The sequence below is a fragment of the Eubalaena glacialis genome, chromosome 4, assembly GCF_028564815.1.
Source record: "Eubalaena glacialis isolate mEubGla1 chromosome 4, mEubGla1.1.hap2.+ XY, whole genome shotgun sequence".
Taxonomy (NCBI): Eukaryota; Metazoa; Chordata; class Mammalia; order Artiodactyla; family Balaenidae; genus Eubalaena; species Eubalaena glacialis.
Window position 1 is genome coordinate 105,276,862 of NC_083719.1, and position 26,525 is coordinate 105,303,386.

The 26,525-nt window shown below is 40.7% G+C and overlaps 1 protein-coding gene across 5 annotated transcripts in view; it reads left to right on the forward strand.

Annotated features, from left to right (window-relative positions):
- The window catches only part of GRAMD2B (GRAM domain containing 2B), a 135,151-nt gene that overhangs the window by 25,870 nt on the left and 82,756 nt on the right, over nt 1–26,525 (forward strand). For 2 of the 5 annotated variants that reach the window (XM_061188102.1, XM_061188105.1), the window contains exon 1: nt 12,974–13,295. The exons of the other annotated variants lie outside the window; for them this stretch is intronic. In XM_061188102.1, coding sequence (XP_061044085.1) covers nt 13,213–13,295 — 83 coding nt within the window. In that variant the 5' untranslated portion in view covers nt 12,974–13,212. Of the gene's footprint in view, nt 1–12,973; nt 13,296–26,525 lie in introns of those variants that run through there. 5 annotated transcript variants of the gene reach the window in all.

Sequence of the window (26,525 nt, forward strand, 5' to 3'; positions counted from 1 at the left end):
AATTCTGACTATGGTAGGTTAGTGGGGCAGGATGAGGTGGGGAGGTGAGGAGAGAAGTAAAGGGAGCTTCCAGGAGGAAATGGCAATTGAGCTGTGTGTTGCCTAGATGGACACAATATAACCTCCCTAGATCCAGTTTCTTTTTTTTTTTTTTAAACATCTTTATTGGAGTATAATTGCTTTACAATGGTGTGTTAGTTTCTGCTTTATAACAAAGTGAATCAGTTATACATATACATATGTTCCCATATCTCTTCCCTCTTGCATCTCCCTCCCTCCCACCCTCCCTATTCCACCCCTCTAGGTGGTCACAAAGCACCGAGCTGATCTCCCTGTGCTATGCGGCTGCTTCCCACTAGCTATCTATTTTACATTTGGTAGTGTATATATGTCCATGCCACTCTCTCACCCTGTCACATCTTACCCCTCCCCCTCCCCATATCCTCAAGTCCATTCTCTAGTAGGTCTGTGTCTTTATTCCCGTCTTGCCACTAGGTTCTTCATGACCTTTTTTTTTTTTTTCCTTAGATTCCATATATATGTGTTAGCATACTGTATTTGTTTTTCTCTTTCTGACTTACTTCACTCTGTATGACAGACTCTTAGACGCAGTTTCTTACCTCCAAACAAGTGGGACTGATGAGATTATCTCAAAGGCCCTTTGAATCTTTTAATCACTTCAGAATTCGCCTCTTGTGGCATCACCAGAGATAGCACAAAAAGGGCAAGCTTCAGAAATCAACACAACTGAATTATTAGCTGTGTGATCTTCGTAGAGTTGTTTACTTTTTCTGAACCTTAGTTTTTTCATTGATGCAATAAGAAAATCCTCATGGGGTTGTTGTAAAAATTAACTAGTCTATGCTAGGCACATCGTATGGCGCATAGGAGGCACTCGATTAATTGTAGCCTCTCCTTCCCCCTTACTTTTTCTTTAACTGAATATAATCTCAGTTCTTGAACTGACCTAAATCTTAGATCATTGTGTGCTGGCTACACATTAGTAGAGTACCATTTGGGGGTAGATAGCAAAACAAAAGAATATTTAAGGGTATCAAATATTTTCTAAAATATCTGTTAGTTCTAATTTGCAGAGCATTTATTTTATAGTAAATGCCATTTGCTTCTCTTGATCCTTTTGATTATATAACTCAACGAACTTATTAAACAGTCACATGATAAACTGGAAATCAAGAGGTGAAGCTACGTACTATTCATAAGCTGTGACTGGTATTGCTCAGGAAGCTTTTGGTAGCTATTTCATGGGTTATGCAAAAAGTGCAGAGTTAAAGGAGTTTAAAACTTTGTAATGTCACATACTGAAATAAACATGTGAATGGAAGTAGGAAGAAAAAGTCTTATCCAAAAACTTTTGTCATAATTTGCAGTTTAATTATCAAAGACAGAGATAATAAGATATATATCCATAGAAAAAAGTAAAGAGACAAAGATCATATTGATATCCAAGAGAAAAAAAAGAGATAAAAACTTCAGGTAAGTAGATGTTCCGTTTCTTCTTTCTGTTATTTTATTAACCAGAATACATTTTTTTTTAACCAGCTCTGGCTAAAAAGATTTGAGGCTTTTCTTTTTACTTCTTTTAATTGAGGTTTAACTTAAATACATTAAAATGCGTACACTCAAGAACTTTTACATATGCATACGCCCACATAACCACTACCCAGATCAACATATAGAACATTTCTAGTGCCCTTGAAAGTCGTCTACCCCCTTCTTAGTCCATACCTGCAAGGTAACCACTATCCACATTTTAAATAAAGCAGGTAACAAAAATAGAAAATGATAAATGAAAAAGTAAAGGAATCCTAAGCCTGATTTTTTTTGTTTTCTGGTATGTGCTAGAGTTTTTCTTTACAAAGTTTACATTGGCGGTTTACTAACCATGAGGTACCCAAGGATCTAAGGAATTAGCTCACTAGGTGGTAAACTGAAAACCATAGCCTGCAGCTTAAGAGAAGCAGCAGCCTTCAAATTCTTACTGTAGAAGAGTCATATGACCCATTTCTTTCTTCTAGAGCAAAATGATTAAAGAAAGCATCTGGAGAATTAAATCAGATTGTTTACAACCTCAGTATCAACATAAGTATTGACTCAGTTAGGTCTAAGCAAAAATTCTGCCTTGTGGTTAGCAAAGCCAAGATGAGTAATAACAGGGAGTCACTTAGACCTAAACTCTTGGTTGGGTCATGAAGCTATCAACTCTGCGCATGCCCCTGATTTGACACCAATGGAGCATGAGCTTTGAGTTGTTTTTCAAGTAACTGTGGTAATTTGACATTCTTGCATACATTGATTTTCACCCCAGCGTTCCGTAACTTTCAGGTCATTTAATAAATTGAGGAGGACAGTGAGTGACAGAGGGTGCCCTCCTGAGCAGCAAGGCAATCAGATCCAAGAGTCCGGTTCATTAGATGCCTAGCCCAACAACTGAACTAACATGATACTTCACTTTGGCCAGTACTATGCATTGGCTATCAATAAATTATCCAAACAGGGACACCTTTTGAGAGTGAAAGGGGCACTATCATAATTACGCCAGAACTGCAGGACTAAATCAGGACTGACCCAAGCAAACCAGGACATACAGTCAGTCACCTTAGCTATCACACGCCTCCAGTCCATAAGAGTTCATATTGATTAACTCTCAATTCCAATGTCTCCTTTAATGGTTAAGCTAAGGCTTTTACAGTGGCAAAGACATCTGAGAGTGAAAAAAAACCCCAAGGACACATGAGAGACTGTAGCTGAGTTCCGGCAAGTTAAACTATATCAATGCCACTGATACAAGGATGTAGCCTCAGCTTCTGACATAAGGAAATCAACCTGAAGAGGGCAGAGGACTCAGAGGAAGAGAAGTTACATCTCTAGCTTTTGTAAACCTGTCTAGCATGTAATAATACTCCACATGCTGTCTTTCCATACTGAGGGCTGATGAACTAAGGGAGGGCAATACCCTCAATTTGTTAAAATATTATCCTGGTCAGTAATAATGTAATAATGATAATTAGTAGTTTATATGACTTGAGTGCTTACTATGTACCTGCATAGTGTACTAACGCCTTTATATATATTTGCTCTTTAAACTCCCCAGTGGTCCTGTAAGATAGATACTACTGCTATTCCCATTCTTTTCCCAAAGATGAGGAAATTGAGGCTTAGAGGAGGTTAAGTCATTCATCCAAGGTAGTATGATGCATATTAGAACTCCAAGATCAGTCTGAATCCGGACTCCTCCCCCACTCCTCCCAGGGCTCTTTAATTGCCAGATAAACTCACTCAGCTAGCTCAAACAAGGGGATCTGTTTACTGACAGGATACCACAGGAAGACCCTTGGACACCAATAGCAGAAAAGCAAATACTGTAGGACCACCTGGTGCAGGGGATGGGGTGGTGGACAACTGAGAAGCTAGGAACCAAGACCATTCCCACCAGCTCTCATCTCCTGTTTCTTCGCAGTGTCTACTACAAATTTATACAATATTTTTTTGAAATCTGGGGGATTGGGATTCTGTAGGACCAAGCATTTCCAATGTCTGAATCTCCCTCTATTATGTGTCTTATTAAAGAACTTATATATTTTTTGATATGGAGAAAGGATGAACTTTTCATTTTGCTGACTACTACTAAAAATAAAAATTAAATTCTGATTTTAATTAGCCTGTGATCCTAACACACAGGGAAACATTCTGTTTTCATCTGGTATGCTTTTAAAAGTAGAAACGAATGCAAAGAAGCACAAAGCCCTACAGGAAGGAGGTCAAGGCCTTAGGTTCCCAAAGGAATAGATTTCCATAATTACTCTCTCCTCGTGAAATTTATTTAAAATTGTCATTTTGCAATTGGTAAATGCAAGATTTCTGTGTAAAAGATGTTTTGTTTGGTTTTCCCCCTAGTTCTTACAGTTAGACTATGTAAGGCAGAAAGTGATGTAGCTATAACCATGAGGTTTAGGGTCCTTCCCTCGAGGCCAGCGTTCTGTTACTTCAATGCCGTGTTTCATGAATAGATTCATATTCTGGCACCAAGCAAAGTGCTTGGACCAGAGCCCAGTCCTCCTGACTTCCAGCCTAGGGCCTTTTCAATAAGTTGTGCAGATGTCTGGGGGGAGGGGGTGGCTCGTGTGTGACCCAAAACAGTAGAACCTGAAGAATCAAAGGGCCATCTCCCGCCCCTCCCACCATTTTACAGCATGATGTTACTTGGTCCAAGTGTCTGGTTGTGACATATGAAGGTGGCAGTTTTTGACTAAGGTTCTTTGTACGTATGTTTGGTAAATATCTGTATATTGAACTCTCCCATTGGACTGCAAACTCACTTATAGCAAGCAGGTGCTTATTTATTTTTATATCTCCACCACCCAGAATATAGCCTGGCACATAAAAGGCATCAAAAAAGTGTTGATTGGAGGAAAGGAAGGAAGAGAGGGAGGGAGGGAGGACAGACTGCACAATTTGCCTCAAATGTAGGGTCTATTTATAAGGTTCAGCCACAAAGTAAAAGTAAAGTGAATATGTAGCTATCTGAGAGAAATAGAAAAACTTTCTTATTTGTCTGAGGTATTTGTTGGTTCCTTCTCCCATGTTCCTTCTTTGCCAGGTTATTTGTTGGATAAATTTTTTAAATGAATGGTGCTACATAGAGAACAGATTGGAAGATAACAAAATTCTAATAGGAATTGTCAGAAAATATGAAAGTGTGTAAAAAAAGAATGAAAGCAATTAAAAGTGTGCAATATTGGTGACATAAGGAAAAATGTAACTTGCAGAAACTACTTTAACAATAATTGAATATTACCTGCTTCAAAACAATGTGCTGACTGCCCTGCATGGACTGCCTTGTCAAAACATTTCACAGGGAGGAAAACAGAACATGCCAAACCAGGGTGCAAGGAAAGAGAAAGGCCAGTCCTCATACTGACAGCATGGCCATTAGTTCCCAAAACAGGGGAAGGAAGTAGCTGTATGGATGTTTCTCTAAGAAAATATGAGGGATTCCATAACTTTAAAGTGTTGCCTGTGGGTTATAAACAGTAATTCTTGGACTTGCTCCGGAGCTAGACCATCTGGGAGTCATGGGACCTCTCTGACCTGTTTGAAGCACTTGCACTCAACTAGCAGACAAGTGAGAAGTAGCACAGGCCAAAGGTTTTCCTTTCTAAACTGGGAGGGAGGGCTCAGGAGAGATTTAAGTTATATTTCTTTTTCATGCACTCTTTTTTTTCCCTGTGATAATTGAAAAAAAAAAAAAAAAGAAAGACCAATATTATTCAAATCAACAGCTCAGGTCAGCTAGAGTTCCAGATGAGTATGGTTGAGAACCACTGGTTGGAAACAATCACCCAACGATTCATTCATTCATTCAACACATGTTTATTGAGCATCTAACATGAACCAGGCACTGTGGATACAGTGGCTAACACAACAGACAAGTCCTTTATTTTTGAGAAGGTTCCATTCTTGTAGGAGAGGACAGATAATAAACAAATGGGCAGAGGAGATAGTGTCTCTCTGAGACCATTTCCCGCAACCTTCTCTTCCCTCCTTATACGCCAGGCACGGTGTAGAACAGTGGCCTTCTTGCTGTTCCCTAGAATATGCCAAGCTCAGCCCTGCCTGGAGGTCTTTCCCCATGCCCTTCGCTCTGGCTGGCAAGCTTTGCTCCCAGACTTCACATGACTTCCTCCTTCCCCTCCTTCAAGTCTCAGCTGAGATGTCACCTGTCAAAGAGGCTTCCCTGATCATCTTATGTAAAACAGACCTCCGTCACTCTCCCTGATGTTCTATTTTATTTTCTTTATATCTCTTATCTGTTGAAACTGTGTTATTTATGTGTTACTTTTTTATTTTTGATAAAAAAGTAGAATGTAAGAGCCACTGCAGTATGGGTTTTTGCTTGTTTTGTCCATTTCTATATCTCACGTGTTTAGAACAGTGCTATTAGAAATGCCCACTTACTCACATGCCCAGTGACGAAGTGTCTGGAGTCAGAGGACCTAATCTCTTATCTGCACTGTGGTAGCTGGTCTCCAAAAATGGCCCACGGTGAGCTGCACTCCTGGTATTCACACCTTGGGTAGTTCTTTTGCCTTGAACCTGAGCTGGCCCTGTGGCTCACCTGTGACCAACAGAATGCAGCAGAGGTGAAGACGCCTGATGTCCTAGGCTATCTCATAGGAAGCCTTGCAGATTCCATGTTGATATCATGGAACACATGCTCTGGAGGAAGCCAATCACCAAGTTAAAAAGTCCAACTATACTGGGACTGCCATGCTGTAAGGAAGCCCAAGCTAGCCATGTAGGGGGCCATGCAGAGAGACTAAAATGCTCAGCTAGTCCCCAGCTGTTCCAGCCATCTCAGCTGAAGCATCAGATATGAGGGTGCACATCCAGCTCAGAAGAACATTCAAATGACTCCAACCTTGGGGGCCATCTGACTGCATCTGCATGAGAGCCCCCAAATGAGAACTATCCAGCTGAGCCCCATCAATCCACCGTACCATAAGAGAAAATAATACATCATTGTTTTAAGCCACCAAGATTTGAGGTGGTTAGTTTCGCAGCAATAGATAACTGCAAAATGCAGCCACCAAAGGTAGTTCTAGATTCAAACATTTCTTTCTCCACAAATACTACATATGTCTAAGGATCCTTGGGCTTTGCTCCCCTCACACACACTCTCCTCTAAGGCACATGTCTCTGCCATTAATAAGCTTTGTTTGCATTGTTCACTTTCCTACTACCCTTTATAAGCACCCACTGGGAGTCAGAAAAGCTGGGTCTTCATCCTCATGGGACCACTGTAATTTTGGCCAAGTCACTAAACTCTCTGAAGCTCGGGCTCAGAAAAATGGTGGCAGGGATTTGATATTTTAATTCTGTTGGATGTGTGGCAGACAACCCCTTCCCTCAAACTGAAACTAATACAGAACAGAAATAAATGAGATACAAGTGGAAGAGTTCTGACTGAAGCAGGACAGGCTGTATATTGAAGTAGTGGTTAGAGGTAGGGACTGCAGTCAGAAGACCTAAGCTCAAATGCTGGCCCATCCCCTCACCGGTCACCCCAGAACCCAGTGTGAAAACCACTATCCTGGCTGGTCTCAGAGGCCTCCCCACTTCACATTGTTGTGATCTGTAACATTTACCACACAGAAAATAGACATATATTTTAAAACTTCAGTGTAGATTTTAATTTATTGTTTATATGGTATCATTTATTTTAATTTAAAAACAGAGTATTGACCTGGAAGAGTTTTTTATTGCTTCTGCTTTCTCACAGAAACAGATTTATACTAGTTTTTCCCAACTACCATCTGCCCCTAGAGCAGTAAGCCCTTATGATCTTGCCTCTTCCTCTCAACACAGGTGCTAAACTTAGTTCTTGCTTCATCCCTAGAGAGAGAAATAGAGTATTTCAAATTTCCCCATCTGCAGTATAACTTGGCTTGGGAAATACTGGTTTAAAACCATTCTATTTGATTTTTTAAGATTTTATTTTCAAAGGCCTCTATAGTAGGAGATTCCATAGCCTACTAGAGTTTCCCATTCCAATGTTTAATGGCTGTATTCATTTGGAAATTTTCCCTCATATTTGACAGAAATCACTCAATAAAGGTCCCCTGCATATAATGCTTCTCAACTTTCATTTCTACAACTTTTAAAAAATGTCTTATAATTAAGTTCTTCAGTGTCACTGTTCAGCTCTCTTCTTTTTTTTTAATTTTTTATTTTTTAAAATAAATTTATTTACTTATTTTTGGCTGTATTGGGTCTTCGTCATTGGGTATTCGTTGCTGCGTGCAGGCTTTCTCTAGTTGCAGCGAGCAGGGACTACTCTTCATTGCAGTGTGCGGGCTTCTCATTGCAGTGGCTTCTCTTGTTGCGGAGCTTGGGCTCTAGGCGCGCGGGCTTCAGTAGTTGTGGCGCACAGGCTTAGTTGCTCCGCGGCATGCGGGATCTTCCCAGACCAGGGCTCGAACCCATGTCCCCTGCATTGGCAGGCGGATTATTAACCACTGTGTCACCAGGGAAGTTCCATGTATAGCTCTCTTCTGAACTCTCTTTTTCCCCATTTTCTCCTCTGCATAGTAACCTTAAATTGAAAACAGGAATGGTCTGAAGAGTGTTCCTGGATTCTTTGACTTATGATGTATATTAAATATAACACATAGTTAACTTATTACAGCACTTCCAGGTTTCATCTTGGTAAGAGCATCAACATTTTCTAAAACATATGTCATCAGACAATATGCATAAAATTACAGGCATGTAGTGACACTTTACATGTACTTATATTGGCTAATAAACACATACCCCGCCCTGTGTTATAAATTAGGTAACTTCTTGACCATACATTGCAACCAAATAGCCATTCAAATCTGCAAACTCATATTTGAACTCTGTCCCAAAACTATGGACAGATGCACAGTGTTTCTCATCAATGTTAAAAAGAGACCGCAATCTGATCAATATTGTTGACCGAAGAAAAATTACACAACCTAAAAGTTTCAAGTTGAGTTTTATTCGAGGATCTTACTGAGGACTATGGTCCAGGAGACAGTCTCTCAGATAACAATGAGGAACTGCTCCAAAGAGATAACAGAGGAGCCAGGATATATACAAGTTTTTTGCTGGGAAAAAAACCCCAAAACAACATGTAGTCGAACATCAAAAGATTACTGCTAATCACAAAGAACAGATATCTCAAGTTAATGATTTTAGTGTTTTTCTATGTATGGGGAGATACAAGATTCGGGGTTCACTGAAATTATTCCTTAGGTACACATCTTAACTATCTAGTATCTAGGGCCAGTGTCCAAAGCACAGAAAGCTTCCTGGTTTTCTCCATCCTGAATTCCCCATAGGGCACACCATAAGTGGGTACCTGCAGTGGCTAATGGCTTGATCCTTACAGAACAGGGATGGCAGGCAACATTCTCTGTTCACAATATTCTAAGCTGTTGAATAGAAGCCCCTACCTCCTGAAAGGTTATGGGTTAGGCATTTTCTACTAGAACTGCTTCGATGACTGGAAGAAGTATTGGCTAGAAGTTTTCTTTGATGTCAGAAACAAGAAATTATGTTCCCAGAGGCTTGGAGGAAGAAAAATAGAGGGTAGGATTTTTTATTGGTGCCAAATCAAAGAGTCCCCCAAAATGTATTTTAGACATAATCTTGTCTCTATTTTATCACACGACAATGAAGTTTCCATATCATTTTACTGCTGCTGCCTTTTAAATACTGCATTCCATTTTACTGTAGAATAGCCCAAAGAATAAACAAATTAGGAAGCTGTTTGACAATGTCTTTTAAGCTCAAGCAAATGCCACTAACTAAAATAACGTTGTGTACTAGCTCCTTTCTAATTCCTCCCCACCCTAGGAAAGGGCTATTGACTATTTTCCCCACCTGCTCCTCCTCCAATCCCTCCCCACTCCACCCCCACTGTTTTCTCCCTTTCTCACTTAAAACCACACTACTGGAAGTCCTCATCACATACACCGAAGAACAAGTTTCAGGGCAACTGAGCGCTCCTCAACTGAGCTGTAAGCCCAGCTGTAAGCTATGAACACTTGCCCTTACTCATGCATCAAAAGAGGACTGACCATGGTTTCTGAGAAGGTTAAACATAGCACTACCAAAAGACCCAGAATTCCACTCCTAGGTATATACCCAGAAGAACTAAAAGCAGGGACTCAAACAAATATTTGTACATCAGTATTCATAGCAGAATTATTCACAATAGCCAAAAGGTAGAAACAACGCAAGTGTTCATCAAGAGATGAATGAATAAACAAGTGTGGAATATACATACAAATATTATTCAGCCAAAAAAAAAAAAAAGAATGAAGTACTAATAAATGCTACAACTTGGATGGATCTTGAAAACATTATGCTTAGTGAAATAAGCCAGACGCAGAAGGAAGAATATTGTCTGGTGCCATTCACATGAGGGCCCTAGAATAGACAAATTCATAGAGACAGAAAATAGAATAGAGGCTACCAAGGCCTGGGAGAAGGTGGGAAGGAGGAGTTATTGTTGTATAGACACAGTTTATGTTGGGGTGATTTTTCAAGTTTCGGGTATAGATAGTGGTGATGGTTACATATATTGTGAACGTATTTAATGTCACTAAATTGTATACTTACCAGTGGTTAAAACGATAAATATTATGTATATTTTACAGAAATAAAAAAATTACTTACGGGGCAAAAAAGTCAGTTCTGGTCCAAGTTCTGTAGGGGGGGTAGCTTGAAGGGCACCTGAGTTTTAAGGTGAGAGTCACTATCCAGAGTTCGGGACATTCTAAGCCCACTCCCACCCCGAGTCTGATGGTGAGCTAGAGAAGGGACCTGGAAGCTGAAGGCCTCAGTAATGTCCCTAAGAAGTGACAGCTATGGACACCTAAGAGATGGCTTCCAAGCCTCCAGGGCACCTAGAGCCTTCCGCACCCTGCCCCGCCAGGCTCATGAAGCCAGGGGGTCAGTGGTGCTCAGGTAGGAAAAAACAGGGAGAGAGAGAGAGAGAGAGAGAGTGAACCGACCAAGCCAACTCAAATGAAATTTCTGTAAACTTTTTTCTTTTACTTATTTTTCAAGTGTCATGAGAGTCCATTTTGGAGCAAGCAGGTTACAAAAAGATGCTTTTCTTCTCTCAGACTAATATATAAGCTAGTAAACGTAGAAGGAATAAGAAAACTTTGGAAAGGACTTGAACCTCCAAAATGTTTGAGGTTATTTAGAAGAGTAGGTGTTTTCTTTTACACACACACACATACACACATACATTGTCGACTGAAAAAAAACACACAACCTAAAAGTTGAGAATTATATTGTATTCGGTGGGCCGGGAGACAGCTTCTAGATCACTCTGAGGGACAGTTCCAAAGAGGTAAGGGAGGAGCCAGGATATATAGGAGTTTTTGCAAAACAAAAAAACAAAAAAAAAAACCGGGTAGTTGGAACACCAAAAGATTACTGTTAATTAAAGAAAACCAGACACCTCAGATTAATGAATTTAGCGCTTTTCTATGTATGGGAAGATGCAAGAGTCTGGGCTCATTGAAATCATTCCTTTAATATGCACCTTAACTATCTAGGGCCAGTGTCCTGCTTTTCTCCGTCCTGAATTCCCTCAGGGTGTGCTGTTGTGGCTGGCTCCAGTGGCTGATGGCTTGTTGGCAGGCGACATTCTTCCTCCACAACATAAACACTATGGTTGCATATTCTTTGTAATTATTCTTAAATCTAAAATTAATTTTAGAAGAAAATCCGAAGGCAGCCCCAGAGCATAATGTTAGTAATGTTTTCCCAGCCATAAAGTTAGGCATCCAACAATAAGGTTTTATATTAGTTATTCTTATTCTCAACTACTCTGTAGCAAATTACAAATCTACCAACACATACGTTATTTGCTATTGCAGGGGAGCAAAGTTTGCCACCCCAAAATGCATCCCTTTGGCATGCAGATTATTTCAAGCTAAAAACAAGCAAGGCCCAAAAGATTGGGGAAGAATCTTTGAACTTTCCCCTAACTGCCTAAAAAAATTTAGATAGAAGACCTGTTCCAGGAAGGGAGCTGTCACCGTAGATTACTACAGTATAATATGAACTAGGTGTGTAGACAGGGAGGAACCTAGCAAAGTCTGCTTGTTGATATTCCTCTCTGTGTCCCATTGTTTCTGTATGACCCAGCAAACATTTTTTGCCACCCATTTGCTCATTTTCATCTTCCTGTGAATTGCCTTCATTCCCTCAAACAATGGAGCCATCCACAACTGTGCACCCTGAGGGGATTCAGGACGGAAAAAAGCAGGACACTGGCCCCAGACAGTTCAGGTGCATATCAAAGGAATGATTTCAATAAGCCCAGACTCTTGCATCTCCCCATACACAGAAGAGTGCTAAATTCATTAACTTGAGATGTCTGGTTTTTCTTTAATTAACAGTAATCTTTTGACTCCCTGGTTTTTGTTGCCAAAACTCGTATATATCCTGGCTCCTCTCTTACCTCTTCAGGGCAATCCCTCAGAGCTATCCAAGAGGCTGTCTTCTGGGCTTAAGTACTCAGCAAGTCCGCCAAATAAAACATAATTCTAAACTTTTAGGTTGTGCAGTTTTGTTTTGTTTTTTCAGTCGATGCTATGAAGTCCCAAACCCCTGCCCCATTCTCTTCTCTTAGGTGGCACATAAGCCTCGATTGCCTAACTTGTCCTTGGGCCTCATTTTCTTAGGGAGCCCCCTGGACGCAGGTAATTAAATTTGATTTTCTCCTATTAATCTATCTCACGTCAATTTAACTCTTAGACCAGCCAGAAGAACCTAGAAGGGCAGAGGAAAGTTTCTTCTTCCTCACTCTACTAAATGGATGTTTAGAATAATGGCTAGAACATGGCAGGTCTCAAAGTTCCTTAAATGTGTACGTGGATGCTTCAAACACAAAACTTGACAGAACCAGCAAGGCGGGAAGAAGAGGCTTCATTTTATTGGTTGGGCGCATAGTAAGCAAGTTGCTGGTGAGGTTTTGATGGCCGCTTCTCCACGCCCCCCTCCGCCTCTACCAACTAGGAAGGGTCAACCAGGCAACTACCTTTTATTACCTCAGTCACTGAACCGACCTATTGTTTAAGCTCTGACAGGCGGTCCTCAAAGAGACTACACCCTACTTGAATAATTTAGGCTGGGGCACAGGCCAGCCCACAAAGCGCATCTGTGCGAGAGAGAGCCTCACTCAGTCCTGTCGTTTCCTGCATCTACAGCTGGCTGCCCATTTTTCAAACCCCCTATTTACAGTCGGGGTAGAAAAAAAGCCCAGTTTACCAGGAGGCTACTTGTACGGCGCCGGGTTAGGCAGATGTTTCACCTGCTTGGCCAATTAGCTTCCTCTGCCCGCAAGACTAGTTCAACAGGTTTCCTTTTTCTCTTCCTCCGCCTCCTGGGTTGGGGAAAGAGGTTGTCACTTCGCTTCGACCCTCCCCTTCCCTCCCTCCCGGCTCTGCCCCGCCAGCTCGGACCAATCGCGCCGGCTCGAACGTGTCCAGGTTGGCGGCCCCCGGCGCGGCCGGCCCGGATGCGCCGAGCGGCCCAGGGCACAGGGGAGGGCGCGGCGGGTTCGCTGGGCCTGCGTCCCGGACGGTGGGAGTCGGGGAAGCGGGAGGAGGAGACTGAAGGTGCACTCCAGACGCGGCCCTGATGACTGAACTACAGCAAGATGTGGACGACACAAAGCCTGCCAAAGTGCTCGGGAAGAGAGAGAGCAAAATTGGCTCAGCCCAGTAAGTATCCTCCGCTGGATCCCAGCCGCGGCGGTAGAACGCGCGCTGCCCAAACTTCTCCGCCAGGGAAGAGTTGGGAGTGGAAACGGTTTTCTGGAACTTTAACGTGGACAGACTTGTGGCTTGAACTCTTTCTGTGGCGCCCGGTCTCTTTCTTGCCCCCGATTCTGTAGTAGAGAAAAGGCACGGCCGCGTTTCAGAAACGCACAGCAGCTTGCAGTCCGGTGGGGATGGGAATTATTTGAGAAGAGAGCACGACCGGTGTTTTATAAATCCCAAGGGAGGTCTGGGGCGCCTCTTCAGAGCTCCAAGCCACATCAAGAAGCAGCGCTCAACATTTATTCTAATTGTCTTACATCTTAATGACTTGGGTGAAGATGCAGCTGTCCCGTAGATGTCATCTGGTCACTAGCTTCACAAAGATGCGTATTTTGTCATTCGATTCGGAGCGTGAGGGTGTTTTTTTCCCCCCATCCCCTTCACTGTTTCCCCTCACGAGAGAGGAAAAGTAGTGGCAAATATGAAATACGCTTTATCTCTCCCCCTCAAAGACTGCCTGCCTTTGTTGGGTACTTAACACAAACTTCTTATATGCTTTTTTTTTTTTTTGAGGGAGGGTGTGGGCGTGGGGTGAGGGAGCACAATGAACATAAAATAAAGCATCAGATATGGGGTTGTGACTATCCTCTTAAAAGAGTCATGTGCGTAATAGGATTTGCACATTGTTTGACCTATAAACTCTTCTGGTTTAAGAAACTGAAAACTCAAATATTTGATCACAAGGATTAGCTTCCTATAACGAGATGTATTTATTTATCTTACGTACTTTTTAAAATCCAGAAGTATGGTTATTTATGTGATTGTTATTCCCAAACTTTTCTTTTAAAAAAGAAAAGAATCTTTAAGTGTTTGGCCATTTTCTATATCACTATAACATTAAGTGAGACAGGTAAATATCTAAATAAGCCCAATTTTAATTTTTATGGTACCAAGCTGTTGGGTATCTAAAATGCTTTATTGCTACTAGTATAAAAAAGATGACAGATTTTTTTAATAGTAAAGATTCAATCCAAAAAAAAAGAAAAGATTAAAACAATTCAATCCTCATCATTCATTATTTCAGCATTTACTCATTTTTAAGAACACAGCCTGGTTCCACATAAAGACTTGTGTTTGTAAAAGCATATTCCACCCATTTATTGAAGTTTGGGCCGACCTTTTAGAAAAAGAATAGCTTTTATTAGCTGCTTTGAATTGTGGTTTCAAAGGCTTTGGTCATACTCTCTTCAAGTGTCTGCTTTCCTCGGCTACCTCAGCATTGTCAACTTCAGCTGATGTTCTTTCCTCTTTACGGACTGAAAAAAGGTGATTGAGAAAAAATTGCTCTGGGTATAACTCTCACAAAATGTTCTTGTTTCCTCACCCAGAAATAAAATCCTTACTTTATGCTAATAATTCAAGCCCAAGAAAAAGATGAACCAGCAAATGACATGTATTTCCTTAACCATTCTTTTATAAACTTTACCTCCCTGAAGAAGAGGTGTTGTGGCTAGTCAGGTCACCATTTCATAGATGTTTGAGGTGACAGGAGTGGTAAGTGGCGCTGGTAGGTCTGGAACCCAGGACTCTAAACTCCTGGATCAGAGCTCATCCAAAGGCACTGTTTATTTCCAGCTACACAAAGCAGAATGATTCAAGTCCACCCAACAGCTGTTAAGTTTTAAATCTTCCCATTCCCTCCCAGTCCTCAAGATACTCAGTCAAGGAGATCATTCTGATTGATTGAAGACATCTGCTATAGCATTAGACTAATTTTGTTAAATTAAAACTCTTTGGATGTTGAGAAAATAATTATGTAGAAGATACACAACCACGTTGAAGCTCAAGGCCCTGAACAGCCAGCCCTTCATTTGGAACATTCAGTTTCACAAATTCATTTCAGTTCTACAAATGGGAATACCTACTCTTTGTTCAATAATGGTGGGCAATACAAGAATGAATGTGATTTGGTATCCGTCTTTCTGTAACTCCAAGAGCAGTGTTGAGGGGAGCCATGTGTGTATATTACAGTACTTCAAGGGACGATGGTGGCCATTGCCACATTAAACACACAAACAAGATATTATAAAAAGTTTGGCCTATAACTGAATCTTCTCCACAGTTAGAATGTGTACCCATTTGGCAGTCTTTGGTTTATTGAGTTTTTGGTTTTTCCCCCGCAAAGTGGTAATTCCCAGGCCTACTAAAGTCACTTCTGATTCAATCTAAGATTTTAGACCCTCTTTTTTTCTGAGCTCTTAAACTCTTGCTTTGGTAACAGAATAAAAGTAATTTAAAGACAGGTAGATACATTTTCACAGTGATATATTGGTGTGATAATTCCATATTTGAAATCATGTTAAGTAGCAAAATTTTTATGCTTGGAAACCCAGTCTTACTTGTCTGTTTTGAATTTCATCTTAGATTAATCATCACTAAGCTCAAAGTTGTTGAAGTCTGTGTGTCCCAAGGGACATTTTCTTCAAGAGTGTTAGAATGGCTTGCTCCTCCCCATTCCCTGCATCTGTAACTTCACCCACATGGGCCTCATCACCTAGGACCTTAGCCTCTTAATTAATAATAGCTGCCAATTATGGAGAATGCTTGCTATGTGACAGGCTGTGTGCTCAACACTTACGCATTCATTGTCATACAGAATCCGGTCGATACTATCATTATCTCCATTTTACAAGTAAGAACACTGAAATTCTGAGAAGTTAAGTAACTAGCCAGGCAGAGACACAGTTAATAAGAGAACAGCTCAAATTCAAGTCCAGGACTCCTAACTCTAGAGCTTGACCTTGAATCTTTATCCCTCCTCCTATACGCTAGAATCTATGACGGCCCCCCATGACCTACTCTTAAAAAAAAGCCTCCTCTGCCAAGAATTTAAGACCCTTAATGATCTGGACACACATAGACCATTTCAACCCCGTTTCCTAGTCCTGGTCAGCTTGCACAGCCTCTGTAGGCAGCCACACTGGCAGCCCTGTAATTGAGGCGATAATGCAGAAGAATAAGGAACATGTGTGCCAAACGTAGTACTGAATCAAGTTCCCTCATTCTTCCCTCCTCCTCAGCTCTCTATTACTTTGCTCAAGCAGTGCCCTCTCTTCTCTCTCTTAAGATACTTCTGTAAATCAACTTGAGCTTTCCTTCATTGAAAGCCTCTCCTAATCACTGGCCATACTCTCCTCTTTCTTAGCAGTGCTCACCTTGTATGTATGTGGTCAGCCCAGAGAAGTTCGCTGCTACTACTATTACTATATATTAACAGTTAATGTTTATGTAACGTTTAGTGTGTACGAAATAATGCTCTAAGTTATTAACATATATTAATTCACATAGTAGTCCAGTGTACATTAGTTGACAAACAGAATAAGAGTTGCAGTTGGGGACTGATCTTGCATTGGAAGCAAGAGGAGCAAAGATGAATAATTATTGAGTATAGCTCGACTTCTTAGTGCTTGCTGAAGTCCAAACATTGAAAGTGACTATTTAGCAAGAAAATCTCTGTAAATTACCTATATATTTTATATCTTTCCATATGTGTGTTTGTATATTTTTTTCTTCTTTAATTCTAATTTCCAGCTCACCAACTCTGACAGATTACCCAGCATACTTTTTTTTTTTTTCAGCATACTTTTTAATATAAACTTTGGGATAAGAAGAAAAAATTACAGCATTAGAAAATATTAAAATTATATTAAGGTAAAACAATCAATTGAGGAGTTTGAAAAGATGGAGAAAAATAAATAGTGTTCTGGTTTTAAATGTTTTAAAAAGAAATGTAATGAACCAAATCAGCTCCATGGCTCAATGTTAATATCATTGGAAATTGCTGATTTGTCAAGGCAGTACAGAAAGAGATTAAGAATGCAGGCTCTAGGAAACTAGGATCTGAAGTCTGACTTTCCTATCTCCTAGAAGTTTGACCCTGGTGAGTTGCTTAGCACCTGCAAGTTTCATTATCTGTAAAGAATAATAAAGTCATCTGTGGGAACTCCCTAGCCATCCAGTGGTTGGGACTCCACGCTTTCACTGCCAAGGGCGCAGGTTCAGTCCCTGGTCACGGAACTAACATCCTGCAAGCTGTGAAGCGCAGCCAATAAATAAATAAATAAATAAATAAATTTAATTAAGCCAGATGTTTCGATTAGGCTTGCCTTGAAGTTTAAATGCGAAATGTCAGAAATTCACTTCACCTAGTGCCTGACATGGTCAGCGCTCCATAAGCCATAGCTGTGGTGGTCCTCACTGTTGAAGGTCTGGGACTGTGGTAACCTAAATGGGAGGGAAGTCCAGAAGGGAGGGGATATCTGTATGTGTATGGCTGATTCATTTTGCTGTGCAGTGGAGGCTAACACAACATTGTAAAGCAAGCATACTCCAATAAAAAATAATTTAAAAAACAAAAAAAAAAATGTAATTAAACAAAACCGTCAAAATTCAAAAGGCCTAACTCTTAACAGTCGCAGGCACCAGTGTCCTATGAAGTGAGCCTCTGTTCCATCAGCTACACCTACAGGGCACTTTGACAGCCACTGAGCATTTCCGTGAATCCAACATAGCATCTTGGTTTTTAGTTTATGGTAAAAGGATCTCATGCCATAACTCTTTAGTGACCTACCAGCTTATTGAAATGTTGTTTACTGATTTGGTGTTCTCACATCTGTTGTCCAGTGCTTTTATCTCTGATCCATTGATTTCTACATCCTGCATCCTGGCGCTGAGCTTTTCTTTCATGGCTCCTCACCTTTAAACTGCTGAGTTGTTTCCATTTGCTAAACTTCAGTAGACCTCCCCTTCCACATCTTTCTAATTCTTTAAATGCCCAGCTTTAGGCATTTCACACATTTCCAAGTGGCATAAAGCACAGGTCCTGGAGACAGACTCTTCCACAGCCACCTGAATGACTGTTCTTCCTTCTTAAAGAAAAGAGCGTGTTTTTATCCATGCTCTTAAACTTGATCATTTACCCTTAGGAAAGAAGCAGAACCAACTTAAACTCCATTCCCTAAGGTAAACTAGTTGATATGTTCTCGTTGGTCATTCCACATGTGTCAGAGATTCCCACATTCATGATGGGACATGATGTCCCAAGAGGCAGATTATTTTTAACAGGTTTATTGAGACATATTTTACATATCATAAAATTTACCCATTTCAAGTGTACAATTCAATGACTTTGAGTAACATTACTGAGTGGTGCACTATCACCATACCCAGTTTTAGAACATTTTCACATCCTCTCTCCATTAAGATCCCTTGGGCCCATTTATACTAATTCCCATTAGTATGACATAAAATGTAGTTAAACAAAATAGTCAAAATTCACCCCCCACCCCAGCCCCAGGTAGTCACTAATCTATTTTCTATCTCTGTAAATTTCTCTTTTCTGGGCATGTCATATAAATGGAATCATATATAATATGTAGTCTCTTGTATCTGTCTTCTTTCACTTACCATCATGTTTTTGAGGTTCATCCATGAAGTAGCATATACCAGTGGTTCACTCCTTTTCATTGCTGAATAATATTCTGTGGTACGGATAGACCACTTTTTTTTTTTTTTGATTCCCATAGGTTTATTTTTTATTTATTTATTTTTGTTAACATCTCTATTGGAGTATAATTGCTTTACAATGGTGTGTTAGTTTCTGCTTTATAACAAAGTGAATCAGTTACACATATAGCCCCATATCTCTTCCCTCTTGCGTCTCCCTCCCTCCCACCCTCCCTATCCTACCCCTCTAGGTGGTCACAAAGCACTGAACTGATCTCCCTGTGCTATGCAGCTGCTTCCCACTAGCTATCTATTTTATGTTTGGTAGTGCATATATGTCCATGCCACTGTCTCACTTTGTCACAGCTTTCCCTTCCCCCTCCCCATATCCTCAAGTCCATTCTCTAGTAGGTCTGTGTCTTTATTCCCATCTTGCCTATAGGTTCTTCATGACCTTTTTTTTTTTTTTAGATTCCGTATATATGTGTTAGCACACGGTATTTGTTTTTCTCTTTCTGACTTACTTCACTCTGTATGACAGACTCTAGGTCCATCCACTTCACTACAAATAACTGAATTTCATTTCTTTTTATGGCTGAGTAATATTCCATTGTATATATGTGCCACATCTTCTTTATCCATTCATCTGTTGATGGACACTTAGGTTGCTTCCATGTCCTGGCTATCGTAAATAGAGCTGCAATGAACATTTTGGTACATGACTCTTTTTGAATTATGGTTTTCTCAGGGTATATGCCCAGTAGTGGGATTGCTGGGTTGTATGGTAGTTCTGTTTTTAGTTTTTTAAGGAACCTCCATACTGTTCTCCATAGTGGCTATATCAATTTACATTCCCACCAACAGTGCAAGAGGGTTCCCTTTTCTCCACACCGTCTCCAACGTTTATTGTTTGTAGAATTTTTGATGATGGCCATTCTGACCGGTGTGAGATGATATCTCATTGTAGTTTTGATTTGCATTTCTCTAATGATTAATGATGTTGAGCATTCTTTCATTTGTTTGTTGGCAATCTGTATATCGTCTTTGGAGAAATGTCTATTTAGGTCTTCTGCCCATTTTTGGATTGGGTTGTTTGTTTTTTTGATATTGAGCTGCATGAGCTGCTTGTAAATTTTGGAGATTAATCCTTTGTCAGTTGCTTCATTTGCAAATATTTTCTCCCATTCTGAGGGTTGTCTTTTCGCGGATAGACCACATTTTGTCTGTTCATGAACATTTAGGTTGTCTCCACTTGTTGATTATGATGAATAATGCTGCTATGAATATTTGTGTGCAAGTCTTTGTATGAGCAGATGTTTTCATTTCTCTTGAGCATATACCTAGAAATGGGATTGCTGGGTCATATGGTAATTCTATGTTTAACTTTTTGAGGAACTGGCAAACTGTTTTCCAAAGCAGCTACACCATTTTACATGCTCACCAGCAATGCATGAGGGCCTGTGCTGTAGATTTAAGAGAAAGTGCTTTCACATAGCAGGGAAATAAGATTGTAAACACCTTAAAGATAGGTCAGTACCTTACACTTTAGAACATAACAAATATCTGTTGAATTGTTCACTGAGTGAAATTCGTACTTAGGGTTTTGAAAACTCCCTCAAACTGCAGTGTTAAAGATAACTCAGACTGTCTTACTTGGGTACTGTTTTTACAAGCTCTTAAAATTTTGCCTGTAACATTTGTTACTGGTTTTTTCTTAATGACAGAATAATACAAAGAAGAAAATTTTAAATGAGACCGTAATCTTCCCCCATCTGTGCTGACATATTTTAAAGGCTAGAAAATTAAAACAACATAGATAGGTACAAAATGAAAAGGGAAGGTCTTCTTCCCATCTCCCACCTGACAATTTCTTGTCTCAGGGGTAACCACTTGCCAAAGGTTTGGGTTTTGTTCTTATGCTCTTGTCATTTAAGGCCAGAATCAAGTTTTTTGTTGTTTTATTTTTCCTTAGAACCTCCACCTTCCAATATGCCTCTAAGTGTGTTGGACTTGGCACAATGAAGCACCTCGTGAGGTTGTCAGGAAGATTAAGTGTGATCCTACAGTATCTGGACTGCACACTGTAGGAGAGCTCAATAAATGGTGGACATTATTCCCATAAACCTCTGTTTTCCCAGACTTCTTTGCAGAAGAATTATCTACCAATAAGTTGACCTACACAGTTTTAATACTGATGGATAAATAAATCCATCAGAACAGAGGTTTCTTAAGTGACCTTAGCCAGGTGGACTCAGAGTGTTAGACAGAAGGGCTGCTGTCTGACTGACCCATCCTCAAGTTACCGGTTCATCTTCTAATCTCTTCTGTGCCCCTGTCCAACCGGATGATCCTAGACAGGCCCCCAGTCAGATGAGGCAGCAGTAAACCTGGGCCACCCTGTGAACAACTAGATAGAAGTCACAGTAGTGATGAGACCTGTTTAAGAAGAGCAGAGACCAAAATGGAGAAACGGAAATGTGACATTGGAGACAAGGAGTGAGGAGATGGGGAGAGAATAGAAGAAAGTTAGAAAGAGAGGGGGGAAGATTGAGTCATATTGAAAAGATGAAGAAAAAAATGCTACTTCACCATTAACCTATGTGATCTCCCCCTTCTCTCCTGGCAGATGCTCCTCCTCGTCTCTCCCTGTGCTCTTCTGTGTCCTATCACTGAAATCTTAGGCACTGAGCTGGGTGGCTGACATGCCTCTTCTTCCCCAATGGAGATGCTGCTGTATATAAATGTTGGTGTTTTCTTTAAGTCCATATATGTCAGGCTTATGATTATATCTCCATAGTTGTTATCTTCTAGATTTTTTAAATTATGTCTTCCATCCTGTGCAATGAGTTAAAAACTGGGAAGAACCTCAGAAATACTCTAATTTTTGTGTCTTTTACTGTTAAGGATTATTATCTGAAAACAGTTACCTTGTGATCCTACAAATTATTTTGAAACCCCTAGTGTGTAGTGCTGTAAAAGCTGTATTGTGAGTTGAGTTGCCATATGTCAACGGTGAAGAAAAACTATTCATCATGACAACTTTTATTATCACTGTACTATTTCTATAATTCATTAGAAAATAGTTCCTCATTTGATCCTAACAACGTAAATGTTGTGCTGGATGCTTTGTATAACAAATAATGTAGTCCTCTGAGAGCCCATACAAACTGTCAAGAATATTTTCTCCCTCCCTCTTTCCCTTCCTCTCTTCTAAAGTTGGACTAGTTTTGATGTGAAGTTGGTAGATTTCTTACACTTGTTCTTGATTTGATCAGAATCTTTTCTGAAATTTTTACAAAGAATCACATGTTTTCTAAACTCAAATTCTGAAATCACAAAATGTCACACCTTTCATCGGAACCTGAGATGAGAGAATAATAAATGGCTTATGAGCTGGGAGAAAGGCAATATTTAACAGTTGATAAGGACCAGAGAGATTGGCTCGTGTGTCAGCTGACATTTACTAAGTACTTCTGTGTATTGGGCACCATGCTGAGTGTCATGGCAGTCACCAAGGTGAAGATGAGGCCTTTGCCCATAAGAAAAACACAGTAGAGGAAAGGAATATTTTGTTTAGAGATTTGATCTTCTTTCAAAGAAGAAACTAGGTAGCTCCAGAAAATACATCAAACCAGGTAGCTTCGGAAAACATATCAAATATAGCAGTTGATATATTTAGATGAGATGAGGTAATATCATTGTTACATGCGCAACCATTGTTCAATGTGCTTTTAAATATATACATGGAATGAGGTAGGTACACTTATCGTCACGTTTTGTGCATAACAGACACAGTGACTTGCCCAAGTTTATAACAGCTGTTGAAGTGTTGGAGCCAGAATTCAAATGCAGGCAGTCTACTCTGAACCAGGCTCCTAAAATGATTAATTGTACATCCTCACTTGGGGTACAACGTCACTTGGGAAGAGTAAAGATGCAGAAGGCAAAGTGGCTCCCATTAGGTGTCTATGCATCCCTGCATAGGTCTCTTAACTTTTATAGGTCTGCTTTCTCAACTATAAAACCGAGACTCATTTCATTTCTTTCTACAGTTCTAACATTGAAAGGATTTCTAATGATCCATAGAGGACAGAGTAGAGAGAGCACCTTTAGCTACCAACTGGGCGCTGGTGCTTTCTCTGTGTACTGTCAGACACAGGTGCCTTTCTGGATGCTTTTGTCTTCATCTGTGCTCAGACCTGACCATAGGGAACTTTGTTTCCATTGCAGCGTTACATGGTGATTTGCACAGCAGTCATTCATGGATTCCAATTTTTAAAAACCATGGCTGTGTTCTTCTTTGCACAAGTACAGAGTGTTTCTGTAAAGTAATGTGACCGATTTTGTTTTTAAAAACATGTGAATGTTGTTTTTTGTTTTTTTTTTAAAGTAGTCACCTAAGGGACCCAAGAACTTTTCCAAAAATGCTGCAGTTGCGCAAAATCTTCTTGAAATTCTTCTTGCGGGGTACTTCCAGAGCCTGGAGCTCATTCTTTTTTTTTTTTTTTTTTTTAAGTCTGGCCAACATTCATTAGGAAGCTTATTAGTCACAGTGAATAAAAAGCCATGAACAGAAGAACTGAGATCTCCAGATTCTGCCATTGGGCTTACAACACTAGTTAGAAGCTAATAAACATTAAGGATGTCCCAAGAGGAATCTTATCTAAGTCCCAATCTTACCCTGACCAGGATACCCACAAACACAGAAACGATGCCCATGCTCTCCTCAGACTGCTTACCTGGTTAGCAGGAAAAAAGACCTTCTCCTCAAGCTATTCAACATCAGCAGAAGATTCCTGCTCTTCTAACTATAACCATGGGACGCTAGCGCACGACAGACAACTCCAAGCTGGGCAACTTGACAAGAATGTTGAAAGAAGACAGGGAGAAGGAACAAGCAGGGACAAGTATTTCTAGGTGGACACCCTCCTCATGGTTAATATGAACACAATGCTGAGGCTTCAGAAAGTTTACTGCAGCCCAGGAATAGTCTCCATTTAAAAAAACACAAGTCACACAAAAATCCTGCCACAAAGCAACAAGACACTTGGGATCCCATGGCCACATTAACTGGGAAGGCAGGCATTATCCATGACTGCCAGATGCTGACCACCCCAAGACCCAATTTCTGCAGGGCCCTAGAGAACCACGATTGTCCCTCAGTACCCACACAACCCTTCCCAGGGGTGTGGCATCTTCCATAGCTCAGGTTCCTGCAGCAAGCCCCAAGGACAAAGCTTGGCAGAGGCCGTGGCAGCCAACTCTCTCTGGAGCCCCATCACTCTTTGTCCTTCCCAACAGGATGTCGTACATCTTCACTGACACAATGCCTCTGTGGGAGCCTTGGCCAGCCCTTAAGAAGTAAAGTGTGTCTGTGGGGTAACCTGATGGACCCTGTGGTCAGCTGGGTTGGCCGATGAGGAGCTCATTCTTTGAATAGTCATAAGGTTGGCAAATCCTCTTTCTTTGAGAATGAATTCAATTTTTGAAAACAGCCTGAAGCCAAATTTGATGAATAAGAATAGTTTAAACACCTTTAAACCATTCTATGGATAGGCTCATTTTTGATCCAAAAGCAAGATGTGGCTATAAAATAATAAGACTGAGTTTCTGATGATACTTACAAACCAATTTCTACACTTCCAATTTAGGTTTATTACTTTGTAACCTGATTATGAAAACAGTAAAATGTGCTAGTTATTATGCTGTGCTAAAATCACTTTTCAGTGTTTATAAGATACCCAAGTAGGTGTTGGGCATGTCATGGCATTAAAAAATACTTTGAGGATACAAATGTAACATGTGATGACTTTTTTTGAGGCGTATGCCCTATGTAATATTATGGAAACAATTTTTTTTTATAAATTTATTTATTTATTTTTGGCTGTGTTGGGTCTTCGTTGCTGCGCATGGGCTTTCTCCAGTTGCAGCGAGCAGGGGCTACACTTCGTTGCGGTGCACGAGCTTCTCACTGCGGTGGCTTCTCTTGTTGCAGAGCACGGGCTCTAGGCGCACAGGCTTCAGTAGTTGTGGCATGTTGGCTCAGTAGTTTTTGCGCACGGGCTTAGTTGCTTCGCGGCATGTGGGATCTTCCCGGATCAGGGCTCGAGCCCATGTCTCCTGCATTGGCAGGTGGATTCTTAACCACTGCACCACCAGGGAAGTCCCAGAAAACAATTTTTGAAAAGAACTTCCGTGAGTTTAAGCAGTGAAGTAAATGAAGGTTCAGCTATCACAATCATCTTGTTCTCTCTTCTATTTCATTACACACTATGGGAGTTTGTATACAAATTACATTTCTCTCAGGTCCCCTCCCCATATCCTAGTTTTATACCAGATGGACTTTTCCACTGGTATATGCAAGGCACTACTCCTGACTTTCCCATATGATAGCAATCAATTAGCTATGAAGCTAATGAAGCTTTCCTTTTTTTTTCCCCCTATTCTAAGTGTTACCTGCTACTTAATATCTGTGAGCTGATTGGTCTACTACCTGATCAGTCCTGGAGCCTACTTAAAGACAAGCATATTTTCCTGTTCCCTTTTCTTGACTTTTTGGTTGGAATGCATTCCTTAGCATAGCATATCTCATTTCTGATTTTAATCCTGTATTGTTTAGTAACTTCTCTGTGACGCACCTCCACTCTTCTCTAATCCAGTGTAATTCAGCAAGCGTTTCTTAACCGCTTACTCTATGCTGAGAACACATGGCTGAGCGAGGTGTGAGGGACGCCCTTTAGGAGCTCCCGGTCTGGGGAGAGGAGAGCGGGACACACACACACACACACACACACACACACACACACACACAAGTAATACTGTGTGATAAAAAATTCCACAATAATTATCAAATGCTAATAGAAATGGTGTAGGGCATGACCTCCAGACAGCTCCCTGGGAGATACTGAGGGTCATGTGTCAGACGCAGATTAGTCACTGAATTGGGGGCACCATGGTAAGGAGAGTTCCGGCTCACTTCTTCTCCTGCCTTCTAAGCAGTTTGCTTTTTTTGAGGTGAGCTGAGCTAAGTGGTGACATCTGAAGTGAGGTTGATGGGTAAGAAAGAATTTGGCCTCAACTGGAGGGAAAAATTATTCCAGGCGAGGAATTAACAAGGATAGGCTACTTGAAAGTCCAAATTCGTGTTTTTGATGAATCCTTAGGGGTCTGTGGCTAGACTGTTGACTGGTTGGGACAGGAGAGCAGAACACAGGAGGACCTGGATCCCCCATTCAGAATTCTCCTTGCTTGGCTCTCTTTGCTTCACTTCCGGCTTTGACTCTACTACTGATTCTTTGAAACTTTAGGGAAGTCGTTCTCTCTGGTCTTCAGTTTCCTCCTCTGTAAAGAGAGAGGGCTGAAGGACCTGATTTGTTAGATCCCTTCCAACCTGAAGAGTATGAGTCTTTGAAGAAACTGCCCTATTTCTCTGTGCTCTTCTATAGCCTTTGTGTAAAGAATTCTTTCAGGCTGAACAAACTGAGGAAAGTGTTTTGAATATGAATAGAATCCTTGCTTTCTGACTTGGTTTGGCCTCTTTTATTATTATTTTTTGGTTTGTTTTTATTTCTTCTCCTTGGTAAACTTATACCTGGTTAAGGCGGGACTGCCGCTGGAACATACCTCAACTCTCTTACGTATTTATAGATACATAGCAGCATTCACATTGCATTTGGACAACTCTGC